General features: G+C 35.3%; 3 protein-coding genes across 7 annotated transcripts; 1 reads left to right on the top strand and 2 right to left on the bottom strand.

Annotated features, from left to right (window-relative positions):
• Positions 1-119: 119 nt before the first annotated feature.
• LOC127243496 (pectin acetylesterase 8-like) lies at positions 120-2,519 on the top strand. The gene is made up of 10 exons (XM_051263549.1): positions 120-387; positions 470-549; positions 682-768; positions 906-1,030; positions 1,259-1,319; positions 1,578-1,631; positions 1,724-1,801; positions 1,898-2,003; positions 2,152-2,297; positions 2,374-2,519. The coding sequence occupies exons 1-10, from the start codon at positions 330-332 to the stop codon at positions 2,473-2,475; spliced, it is 897 nt and encodes a 298-aa protein (XP_051119506.1). The 5' UTR covers positions 120-329; the 3' UTR covers positions 2,476-2,519.
• Positions 2,520-2,737: 218 nt separating this feature from the next.
• LOC127243497 (NDR1/HIN1-like protein 12) lies at positions 2,738-7,397 on the bottom strand. 5 transcript variants are annotated; one of them, XR_007837001.1, is made up of 3 exons: positions 6,551-7,397; positions 3,195-3,297; positions 2,738-2,905 (listed from the first exon to the last, which is right to left on the bottom strand). XR_007837001.1 is itself a non-coding variant. In XM_051263550.1 (2 exons), the coding sequence occupies exons 1-2, from the start codon at positions 7,121-7,123 to the stop codon at positions 3,280-3,282; spliced, it is 591 nt and encodes a 196-aa protein (XP_051119507.1). In that variant the 5' UTR covers positions 7,124-7,397; the 3' UTR covers positions 2,915-3,279. The 5 variants fall into 5 exon arrangements, 1 of the variants encoding a protein (XP_051119507.1); XR_007837002.1 differs by lacking the exon at positions 6,551-7,397 and adding an exon at positions 4,728-5,411 and having other exon boundaries at positions 2,739-2,905; XR_007837004.1 differs by lacking the exon at positions 6,551-7,397 and adding an exon at positions 4,962-5,411 and having other exon boundaries at positions 2,739-2,905.
• Positions 7,398-9,890: 2,493 nt separating this feature from the next.
• On the bottom strand, positions 9,891-12,486 carry LOC127243494 (abscisic acid 8'-hydroxylase CYP707A2-like). The gene is made up of 7 exons (XM_051263547.1): positions 12,180-12,486; positions 11,776-12,097; positions 11,285-11,707; positions 10,884-11,040; positions 10,675-10,781; positions 10,470-10,588; positions 9,891-10,303 (listed from the first exon to the last, which is right to left on the bottom strand). Exons 1-7 carry the CDS (start codon positions 12,398-12,400, stop codon positions 10,210-10,212), a joined length of 1,443 nt encoding a protein of 480 aa, XP_051119504.1. The 5' UTR covers positions 12,401-12,486; the 3' UTR covers positions 9,891-10,209.
• Between the last annotated feature and the right edge of the window lie 667 nt (positions 12,487-13,153).

Here is a 13,153-nt window from a genome sequence, read left to right as displayed (position 1 = left end):
ATATTTAAATTAAAATCGTTGTCTAAACGGAGGCTTAATTTGTACAGTTTGTTTGGATGGAAGTCCGCCGGCATATAATTTGGATAAAGGATCAGGCACAGGAGCCAGCAATTGGCTAATCGATATTGAGGTGTATTTAATTATTTTGGAACTTTTGCCAAACTAAATAAACATTATCATATGAGCTTAATTAAATTAGTTAGCTATGTGTTTTGTGGATTAAATCAATTAGTTGAATGTCATTTTCATATATATAGGGAGGAGGATGGTGTAATAATGTGACAAGTTGCCTTGCTCGAAAGGGGACCCGATTGGGTTCCTCGAACCAAATGGTTAAGCAGCTTGCTTTTTCTGCAATTCTTGGCAATGAACAACGATTTAATCCCGGTATATATATATATATATGTGGTTTATATCGATCGATGTTTCTTTCAACTAATGACACTGTCTTGATTTTATAAAAATCTAGACTTCTACAATTGGAATAGAGTCCGTGTTCGATATTGTGATGGATCATCGTTCACCGGCGACATAGAAGCCGTCAATCCTGTAAGACCTCTTAGTACGTTAATTTCAAACATACGGAGATCTACATAAATTAAACAATACAATTTATTTAATATGTGGGTTTTATTTATTTATTTTGTTGTCTTAATTAATTCATGTGTCTAAATCTCGCAGAAAACTAAACTTTACCACAGAGGGGCGAGGATCTTTGTTGCCATCATGGAAGACTTATTGGCCAAAGGAATGAAAAGTGCTAAAAATGTAAAAACTAGATTATCATAACCTTATATATATATATATATATGTATGTATATAGTAATTTTCTTGCAATAATTTTAGATTTATTTATTTTTATTGTACATAGTTGCTAGTCGACATTACTCGAAATTTGTCTGTAGGCAATTCTAACCGGATGCTCTGCCGGTGGATTAGCATCGATGCTTCATTGCGATAACTTCAAGTCTCTTTTCACCACACACACCAAAGTGAAGTGCCTTTCCGATGCTGGTTTTTTTATTAATGCGTAAGTTTTTCATCCTTGATCGATGATATCAAGTTCGATAAATTATGTTGTATAATGTTAGAAAATATTCTTAAAAGTGAGAAAAGAAAATGTATATGTTACGCTAAGATGTCCATAAGTACTATTAGCCTTATTAATACAATATATAATCTTAAGAATGTAATAGCTTCATGGAAGCTACATTCACTTGGCATAAATTAAGACTTGTGTTCTTTATAATTTGTCTAGGAAAGATATTTCAGGGGCACCTCACATTGAAAGATACTTCCAAGATATTGTTACTACACATGTAAGATATTACTATATTTTTTTTCGAATAAAATATATAAATTTGATTATAAATACATGTTCGTCATATAATTTTGAATCATTTTAAAATATAAATAAACGAGTATAATAATTTACAATTTTTTCTTGTACAAAAAATATTATAGTAGTATTAAGTATTTAAATTTTTGTACTGTTTTTTTTTCTTTTCAAAACTTTTTCCATATTTATTTTGAAGACATTGATGATAGTTTGTGTGGTTCTAATGTAATAATTTCAGGGCTCATGGAAGAATTTGCCCAAATTATGTACCTCAAGATTGAAGCCGAATTTGGTAATAAATTCGGAGCATTTTCTTTTGTAGTATTTCTTCCCTATATATAACTGATAGATTTAAAACATTATATGTTTTTGCCGATCATTCAGTGCTTTTTTCCACAAAACTTCGCCGGAGGAATACGCACTCCACTTTTCATTATAAATGCTGCCTACGATTCATGGCAGGTTAGTACAAAAATTAGTCCGAATTGGCTTTCTCATTGCACAAAAAACAATTGCATCCGCTTACATCTAACATTTTTTGATGTTATAATGTGGTAGGTGAGGAATACTTTGGTGCCCGTCGATGCAGATTTGCATGGTGCTTGGCGCATTTGCCGGGGAGACATTACCAAATGCTCGCCGGCTCAGCTTCGGACATTACAAGGTGAGGTGGGGTTAGTCGTGGAAAAATATGTCGAGCTTATATCTTGGGGCGGGGCATAATTTATCGGAGCCACTTTTGGGGGCTACACTTAGTTCTAACATGATCCCAAGATTCATGGGATGATGATTTGGTCGAATGAATGTTTCAGGGTTCAGGTCGGAGTTTATAAATGCAGTGAATGGATTAGGGCATTCTACTTCGAGAGGCTACTTCATCAATTCTTGTTTTACTCATTGTCAATCCGTCTTCCAAGATTCTTGGTTTACCAACAATTCCCCGTCTTTAGATGGCAAGGTACTTACGCAAATATCTTATCTTTCGGGTGCGGGTGGGCACACATATATTTTTATATATTTTGGATGGGATGCAGACAATTGCCAAAGCAGCTGGGGATTGGTTTTACGACACAAGTTCATTTCAGAAGATTGACTGTCCCTATCCTTGTGATAAAAACTGCCACAACCGGATTTGAAATTGATCCTTGCAAAACAGAATGATGAAACAATAAATATAACGTATGTATGAAGGGTTGTTTGCTTTTTCAAGGGGTTTATTTCAATAAAACAGCATGGGAAAGAGAATCTTGAACAGATAGATATCAGAAGGTTACCATAGGAGCTAAGGTAAAATGTAATTCTAGCCTGAAATTTGCCATAAATAAAGCTATGATCATTTCAATGTATCTGTATAATCAAACAAAGCAACCACAATGATGAATGAAAGACAACAGATAATTAGCCCGGGCCATATATTTTCATGGAAGAAGAGACGATGAGAGCAAACAGCCTCTCATCTAAAGTAGCCAATTCCCCAGAAGCAGAGCCATCCATATTCGTCTCTAGTAGTTAATATCTTAAGGCTGGTCGAGAGTTTTTGCCATGTAGTTGAGTTTGAGCCAAAGCCTTGATTGCAAAATTTAATCAATTAGGATGAAGAAATCCATATAAAAAGTAAAGAATGATGCCAAAAGCTCAGGAACATAAGCCATAGAGAAATAATCAAATTCAAAGTGTATAACATATCTTAGCTTTGATATTCAGTTGCTACCCCCAGTTCAATTTCCAATTCTAATTTTGGATAAGATGTATGTATTATGCATTATCACACCCAACAAATTAGATCAGGAAGCATATGCCCCAAATTAGTTTATCTTATGTGAATATTAACAAAATGGGATACTATGTTGTCTACCTTTTTTGTTCCAGTTTCGTGGAATTGGTTCACGTATGCATTCATCGCAGCTTCCCCGACATAAAAAGCATGTTTTCCATACTTTTCACCAGTAATTCAGTGCCTGGAGAGCACAACCAAATTTAGGGAGCATGCAAGTTTAAGAAGCGCAGATATCGAGAAAAAAGATATTTCTTAAACGAGATGAGAGCACACGTGTTCCGTAAGGGAGTAAGATCCAAATACGAACAAGGCCATAAATGCATCAAACAGCAGCAGCAAGTCAATCAGGATATTACGAATCAAATTTCATAGACATAACAAATCCTTATAACTCATTACAACTACAACTGTTCTGACTTTAAGCAAAAAACTTCACCCTCACATTTATGGCAATGCAACGAAATAACATCCAACAAATCCACTTTTCAGAAGGCAGTTTCCATTACATGACACAAGAAGTAAAGTAGGAAACAGGATCCCGTAAAGGGATTCCGACAAGAAGAAGACAGTTTGATTCAGTTAACATTTGAATTTTCCAGTAGACTAGGAGATGAGACACAGACAAGATAAAGCCACGAAAGACATCAACAAGATCTTAAATTCATATATACCTTATAACTTAAATTAGTTTTATTTCTCAATCGAATAAAACAAAAATAATACCAACTGAGATCAGCAGAAAGACATCATTAATGCATTAAAGCACACTTATTTTCTTCTTACTAAGCTGATCAAGACATGCATATAAAAATTGCTGCAATTATCTGTTATGTTGTGAAGCCAAGTGAAGCCTAGAGGAGTATTGTACATCCAAAATCTATACCGCTGTTCGACCGGTCTGTACAGTTTTCATAGCCACAAACTTCCTATGGTTTTACTTTAACATACTTGTGACAATAAGTGGTTTGGCCACCTTAGACGTAGATTCACCAATGTGACCAGAAAATTCTTTCATGTGTCTGTGTTCATTTTAATTTTACTTAATTTCGTTAGATTCTCTACCTAGAAGTATAAAAATCTGAACATGAATATTTCATGCAACAAATTTGAGCTAGAAAGCAATTTTGCTGATTCCCATAACAAGTTAACATAATTATAAGAAAGCCAAATTATCTCCTATAGAGCAAGCTGACTCAACCTCTTAAACTAGATAGACAAACACAAAGAACTCATCATTTCACATGTGTCACAACCAAGATTCTTTTCTAATAATCGTCCAAAGACATATAGCCATAAAACAAATTATTGAGAAACAAATGACGACATAATCACTAAAATAAACAGGCCAGTAGTGTTAAGAAGAAAAGAAATTGACATCACTGGCACTTTCAACAGCAGTCAACATCGATAAACTTTAACAAAGTGACAAATAGAAAAACGCACTAAAACAGAAAATTTGAGAAATCTTTATCGGTTCAAAAAAATCTCTTGAGATCCAGAAACAACAGGGTGCCACTAAACAAGGTAACTATCATAAATCATTCAATTTTATCTATTAAATCATGCTTGTACTTTCATAACCACAAATTTGGCCTATCTATCCGGACACACCTCCCTACTCTTCACAGGGCATAAGCAATAATCTGTGCCTGTTTTGGAAAAAACCAATATAACCGTATCTGCTAGAAAACTATAAATCGGATGTCTCATGGTGTGATTTTGAAGGCGGGGAGAAAGGGTGAAGATAATTCAATCATTCCTGAGCTCAAAGATGTCAGATCCATGAATATTACAACAGATATAACAAATCGAATGCACAATTACGCATCGAAATCAATAAATCACCATCGGAATCTCGCATAACACTGCATCTTATACCATCACCATCGCCGCGGTCTCCAATTCAGTTGATGCAAGGCGGGAACCTTATTTTCGACACAAGGCCATCAACAAACAGCCCAACGCATACACGTACGCATCGGGGCTGCGTTCCTTGACAGCATGCTTGGAATTTTCATTGCTCAAAATCAGCGATGGCGAAAAATGTTCCCGACCTGCACCAAGCGAATCAGAAACCGCCGCAACATAAACAAAAAGCAGCACCGATCGAAGAGCAGCTCTGGCGAATATGTGGAAAGAATTCACAGCGACAGATAGATCTAGAGACAACAAGAGACCCAGAAATCTGACTGAGAATCCAAAGAGGGTTTGCAGCGAGGAGATAATAGCCCACAGAGGAGTAGGGCTTTTATAGCGAAAATGGACGCTGAAGATTTTGACACGTGTCATGACCTAACCGCCTTGATGATCGAAAGTGCGATACATGCGCCGTGACCAAAAAGTGATATATTCGTCCCCGGATTTGGAGCAAATTACGGGAGGCGTCCCTGACTTAATCACACACAACTTGTCGGCGTCTTGCGTAAACTTCACGCGCCACTGTTTAATTTCTTTCTGGAAAGTTTTATATAATTTTTTATTATTAAATAATAATTAAAAAAAATATATTTCGTTATGATTTAAAATTAACTAAATTAATGAAGTTATTATTATTGTTGTTTAGGTAAATTTTTTAATATAATAAAATATACTTATGTGTATAAAAAATCATTTTAAATATTACTCAATGATGAATTTCTTTAATATAAATATCTAAGATATTTATTTTGACGGAACTTTTTTTTTTTTAATTTTTTTGGTGGGCATGAAAGTGTAAGTAGGTAGAGATTAACATCTCCAAAGTCCAAAAGATTGATTTCTAAATCAAAGAATCAAATCCCATTGCATCACAAAGCAATCATATTGTAAAGCAAATAAAGTAAATATTGAAATATATATATATATATTATAAAAGTTGTCAACTTTTTTATGATAAGAAGAAGACAAGTTATATGAGTTGGATTAGGTGATCCATATTTAATTATCTCACTAAATATAATTTGTCAATATATATATATATATTATTGTTCATTTTTGGATTTGTTTGGTTAAAAGGTTTTGCCTAATTATCAAATACTAAATCAATGGTGACATAAGTATTATTAAATCGTCTTGTAATTTATTTTGATTTTGTTATTGTTTGTAAATTGATGCAAAGATTCTTATGAATATTGATTAAAATTTTGCAGGCGTTCAATGGTGTCAATTTTCTAACTAAACATTGTTGTTTTACTTATAAGATAATAAAAATTTAAATACCATGAGAGAACAAATTAAGAAACCCCCTAGTAAAAATCATAATTAGAAAACAAATGAATTTGACAATTCAATAAGCAAAATACTAAAATTTCGACTAGGTATGCCTATATTGTTTTAAAACTACATATATAATTAAATATAAAGAAATAAATAAATCAATCAAATAATTAATTTATATCTCTATATGTTAAAGAAGAGGCTTATTAATTGTTGGTAGAAGGGCAATGTGGATATACCCTTGTTCCATTGACGGGCAGCTCTAGCCGACAATCCAAGTGCAGCCAGAAGCTAGCCGAGCCGACAACCCACACTCTCCAGCGCGCCTTTGTCTTCCCTTTCAGCTCGAACGCCATGGCTCCGCCCCTGGCTCCCAGCGATCGGCTCACTTCTTCGGCTTCGTCGGGGCTCAGCGGGATGGGGCTCGACTCCGCCACGTAGTTGAATTCCACCAAGCTGTTCGGCTCCACGGCGAACGGCGCCGCCAGCAGAGTCGCGATCCTCCGGCCGCCGAAGCTTAGCCCGAAGTTGGTTTCGGAGAAGCCGGCGCGGGTCTTGGCGTTGCGGTTCTCGGCTCGGACGGCGGCGGCGACCTGCACCGTCAGGAGGTTGCTCTGGTCGAAGTAGACGGCGTGGAGCTGGGCGGCGGCGACGCCAATTCTGGGGACTTTGGGCTTTGTGACGAGGTAGGAGATGAAGACGATCACGGCGGCGATGATGGTGGCGACGGCGGCGATGGAGCAGAAGATGGCGGCGCACCAGATCAAAGGGTGCGTCCGGCGGTGGCGGGGGCTGAAGATCGGGCGTTGCATTGGCGGTTGGAGGAAGTTGGGTTCTTGAATGGCCAGGATTGAATTGGGAGAGAAGGACGGTGGAGATTGATTCTTGGATGTAGTAGAGAGCCAAGGGTTTCGTATCTTCTTTCCCTGGAGCTAATCTATGAAGAAGCCATTCCATTTCCATGTTAAGGAATCTCTTATTCCTAGGGTTACTTGCCCCCAAACTATATACGATATGTGTTTCCAATGTTTGGAATTTTAATATGATAAGAAAATAATATTGGATATATATATATATGATTTTTGTGAGACCAAAATATATGTATATTTTTAATTTGATATTTTTTAAAAATTAATACTACATTTATGTTTTATAATATATTTTTCAAAAGTGAATAATATCAAATTTTCAAAACTTTTCGTATAAACATAGCCTAAGGGTCTGTTTAATATATAAGGTTTTTGGGATTTAAAATTTTTTGAGAAATGTAAAAAATTGAGTATCGAATATAGTGTTTTTTTCTTTTTGTTTAAGAAGAAAAAAGGTACTGTACTTAATAGTATAAAAATTCAAAAGATTATATATATATATATATACACGTAAAGCCTAATATATTTCAAAATGTAACGGCCCGTTGCAAAGATTCAAATGTAAGCATGCCCGGTTCCTTAAGTGGCAGGCCCATCCATTTGTAAAAGTCTGGCCCAACCCATAATTATCGAATTTTAAAATATTATATATTATTGAATGGAAAAAAATACAAATCCTTAAAAATGTCTTAGTTGTTGATGTGATCGATCGTTAAGCGATTTACACGTGACTGATAATTACATGTACAATTAGGATTACTTATAGATAATTTAAATTTATAAAATCAAATTCCTATGGTATATATAATGAAATCTGGAAGATGATTACAGGGTAAACGTGATTTGAAGCACGTAAACATTTCAAATGAAAAATTAAATTTATATATGTCAAATAGAAGTAAAGTAAAATTAAATTAAATAATATAATATAATAGGAGAATAGATATTATTACCGCACATTATATATAATGAATTGATGATCTATAAAATAAACAGCAAGATTAAGATGTAGTTGACTTTAATAAAATAATATATACTCATCTTCGTTAGCAATCAACTCTCACAAGTCACAACTAAATAATGATGTGTAACAATTATTTGAATATTCCAAATAGCCCCAAATGACATATTTAAGCAATAATAACAACACCAATTTAAAACATATAATAAAATAAAAATTCCCTAAATTTAAAGATAATTTAGTAAACAAATTACTATACATGATGAAATATTTACAAAATTTAGCGTCAACATTGATTTAAAAGTGTATTTAATAAGATGTAAAATTCATATATATTAATATATTTAGATAACATACACACGCATATATATATTATTTAGTTAAATAATATTTACCACATGCATGAAGTATGCAAGATATCACAATAAATCAAGATCCTTTATTATTATAATAATAATAATAATAATTAGTTAAGCTACTATATGTTTAAATTATGTATATATTGGTTTTCATTATGACATAATTGCAGATGCAATTCAGTTACACATTCAATCAAAAAATTAATAAATTGACCCGCTTCGAATTCGAATTAAATAATGGGACCAAATTATGCAATTTTCAAAATATATTTCCAATGTTCAAATTAATTTAATGAAAGGTATGCATTGTAACGCACCTGCATGACATTAATTTAATTACTTAGCTGTTAGTTGTTTTGTTTATATTGGTGACCATAATATCTTGTGATACGTGTCACTTTTCATTGAAAAATATAAAAATTATTTCTTTAAGGATTTGACTTTAATTATGTAAACAAGATGATTATGACTTGTTTGGGACACCTACAATTTCATTACCAACACGTGGCAGATAATATTCTTGTTACCGAGAGGGATACTTGTCATAATTTTTTGTAATTTTTTCTTTAAACTAATATTTTTATAATAAGAACTTTTTTTTAAAAATAAAAAATAAAAAAAAATGATACAACCAAAATGTCAAATCAAATAAATAAAATTGATAAATGGGGATTCAAAGGCTGAATGAGCACTTCACCATAAATGTAAACCACCCACTTTGGTCATAATCTGTTTATTATTGCTTTTGAAAAGTCAATTTTGACTAAAATAAATAAATAATAATAATTTTGCATAACCCCATTATTTGATTGTGAATGTATGAACATGTGAAAATTATTATATATTTCTTCCTGTGTCAATAATTATTATGTTATTTTTTTTTGTTTTGTTTTGTTTTTATTTTTTATTTTTATAGTTTATTTATAATATTTCATTTTAAATTTATTTATTTTATCATTTTAATTTCCATATTTTCAATGTATTTGTTTACTTCTTATTAGTAATTGTATACTATTAAACAATAAATAAATTATTACCTTTTTTCGGTAATAGAAGAGTTAATTATATCTATATATGAAATGTTATGGTAATATATTAGCCAAAATTATAGAATACAGATATATTTTCATATACGCGGGTGGCAATTATTCGTTTGTGAGTCATAAAAGTTTAATAATTGACTAGAAAATCAAATTGAATTTGGACTTTGAACGATCAATTCGTAACGAGTCAATTGATTGACCTAAATCCAAACGTTTTAGATATGCGGATTCATTCGTATTCGTATTCATAATCAAAATCAAAATCAAAATCAAAATCAAAATTATTGATGTTACGATCAGAAGAAACTAATACACGAAGAAAAATGAAAAAATTGCAACACATCATGTGGGCAACGTTGCAACGAAAATTGTATTTATCCTCCACCCTATTTTTTAAAATATGTATATATATATTCTAATATTCCCAACATGAAAATTAAGTATATAAATTAATTATTATTATTATTATTGTTGATGTTGTTGTTATTACTTCTTCCTCAGCTGATGAGCGAACTCCTGTACAACTTTCCTGTAACACTGTTGCATTGCAGTTGTCTCTTTCATAGTTTCTACGCTTTTAAAGAGACGCCAGGACTGGAGCTCCAGAGCGACGACTGAACCGCACCTCGATCGTTTCCGGAGTCGGAATCCCGGGAGCATGTAGTACTATTCCCTGAGGTAGAGTTTGATGGGCAGACCGTTCTGGGGAAGAGCAAAGGGACCATACTGTATACCATTTTGTGTGCTCTCCATAGACCACCTGCAAAATATAATTATTTCAAAATTGAAAAGAACATTTCCATAAGAGATTGGAATTGAATGTGCTGAATCACACAAGTTGTTGTTTTTATCCAAATGGAAAAACTATTTTATTGTTATCAAGTAAGTGGCAAAACCAAAAGTGAAGTAAATTGAGAGAGAGAGACCTGTACTTGGTGGTGAGATGGTGCAGGAGGACCAGGATCTCCAATTTGGCGAGCTCATTCCCCGGACACGAGTGGATCCCGCTGCCGAATGGCAGGAAACTATTGGGTTTTGGAGCCACCTGTCAGATCAACTCAATTCATTATTAATAATTTCATCATGTTCATATAAGAGCAGTTAATTTAAATTTGATGAATACATATATACCTGGAATCTTGAAGGGTCGAATTTTTGGGGGTCGGGGAAATGCTCGGGATTGTGGTGAATGTTTCTGAAGAGGGGCAGCACTTTCCAGCCTTTGGGAATCAAATATCCTGCGCATCATATATATATATATATAATAATTAAATTGGAATTAATGGATGATGTCTAAAAATAAAAGAGGCAGATGAATGAATGAAAGTAAGGTTATCCACCATTGAATTGGACGTCCTGCACAGCCTCCCTGAAGGTGAAGGACAGAATAGAGGCGGCCCTGAGCGTCTCCTGGATCACCCGTTGGCTCACGCTCATCTTCTTCATGTCGTCCCATTCCAGTTCCTGCTTTGATTTCATGATCGCCTCTTGCTCTTCCTGGTAGTATTTAGTAGTAGTATATATGTATGTATATCAATGTCATAATGTAACAATTAATTAATTAAGACTGGCCTGTGTCTGTGTCTGTGTCTGTGTGGCTGGCTGTCAGTCTGTATGCCTGTCGTCAGGCTTTGCTATTTGTGTTTTGACTTGCCTTACTTAATGGATCGACTGATTTGTAAAATATACTAGCCATGAATGAATGAATGGGTAGTATTAGTATTAGTATTAGTATACGTACGGTGACAGAGCGCAGGACGGCGGGGTTCTCGGCGAGGTATTTGAGGAGCCAGGTGAGGACGCTGGCCGTCGTGTCACGTGCCGCGAACATCACCCCGATTATGTTGTCCACGATTTGCTCCTCGCTCAGCCTCAGCTTCTCCCACGCCGACTCTGACTCTGGCTCCAATTCCAATTCCATGAACGACCCCAGCAGGTCCGTGTACTTGCGCTTCTGCTGCCGGCGGGAGGAGAGTATTCCGGCGACGATTTCCGAGAGCCGGCGGCGGGCGGCCATGGCCTGGCGGAAGAGGGTGCCGGGGAGGTTGAGGGGCATGGAGTTGTAGCCCTTCTCCATCATGTAATAACACCGCTTCAGGTCTTCCTTGTACAGGCTCATCTCCTCCCTCCCGAATATCGACACCAGCGCCACGTTGAACGCGTACTAGGAATTCAATTCAATTACAGTAATTCAAATCAGGAATTCAATTCATGGACTATATTAATTCTTACAGTTTTCATCTCATGGAAGGCGGTGATGGTGGCTTTGCGGTGGCAGGACTGGAGGGTTTGGAGGGCTATGGAGTGGAGGTCCGGGACGAAGTGGCGGATGGCGTCCGGGAGGAAGGCCCGGAGCAGGATCTTCCGGAGCTTGGCGTGGTAGGGGCCCTGGTGGAAGAAGACGGCCTGCTTGCCGAGAATGCGTTCCTTGGTGGCCGGGAATGTGGGCTTGAAGAGGTGGGCCTTCGACACCAGGACCAGCTTCGCCGCTTCGGGGCTCGCCACCATCACGCACGGACATCCCAGGATGTGGCTCTTGAACACCCCCCCGTACCTACACATATATTCAGATTCTGATTCCGATTCTGACAGCAAATTAGCAAAAGATTCAGATATATATGGTTGATTAAAATTACTTTTTGATTTTGGAAGCGAAGAAAGTGTTGGGGTTCTGGGAGTAGAGTTGGAAGGTTTCCCCGATGTACGGCCACCCCATGGACCCCGGCGGGAGGGGCAGCCTCCGGCTACCCAATTGCCGCCGGCGCCGGAATATTTTTATTACATTAAAGATAAAGAAGATTGACGACGCTGCTGCTGCAGCTATTAGAGCCGCCAAACATACAGACATAAATTCCATCTCTTCCTCTGTTGGATTGATAGATTGTTGGGGAAGACAATTGGGAATGAACTGAACTACATATCAACTAGTAGAGATGACACGCATGTATGTATATATCCATATCTATATATAGAGGGAGATGTACGTACGTCGTATGTATGTATGTAGGAGACGGGACACCAGGTGGGAAGAAGGTCCCGTGCCGGTTGGGAGAGCGGTCAGAAGGGCACGTGTCGGTTGCTGGCAGGGTGAGGGTGATATCCGAAATGGTTGACCTGATTAAGAAATATTTAGACAAAAAGGGAAAAATCTCATTATACTTACCTTAATTATTATAATATTACCCGTAAAGTTAAACTCTTTGGAAGAATTCTAAAAAATTGAGTACACTTACCACAATTAATATAATTTTATACGTACAATTATACTTATTCAGATAAGTCTAACAAAATATATTGTAGTTATCATAACTATGATAATAGTAATACATAAATCTAAACTTAATCGGATAAGTCTAACAAAATATATTATAGTTATCATAATTATGACAATATTATACATAAAACTAAACATAATCAGATAAGTCTAGCAAAATGTATTATAGTTATCATAATTATTATAATACTAATTTGAAATAAGTCTACAAAAAGAAAATGTATTAATATACTTGCCATAAATTTTGAAATATTATTGGTAGAATTAAAACTTTTTTGAAGACCCACAAAGGGCTAATTAATTTAAAATATAATAATAAAGAAAATCTACGCATAT

The sequence above is a fragment of the Andrographis paniculata genome, unplaced genomic scaffold (assembly GCF_009805555.1).
Source record: "Andrographis paniculata isolate CXL003 unplaced genomic scaffold, ASM980555v1 Contig95END, whole genome shotgun sequence".
In the NCBI taxonomy this organism is placed as follows: domain Eukaryota; kingdom Viridiplantae; phylum Streptophyta; class Magnoliopsida; order Lamiales; family Acanthaceae; genus Andrographis; species Andrographis paniculata.
This window is presented reverse-complemented; position numbering and strand designations above follow the sequence as displayed.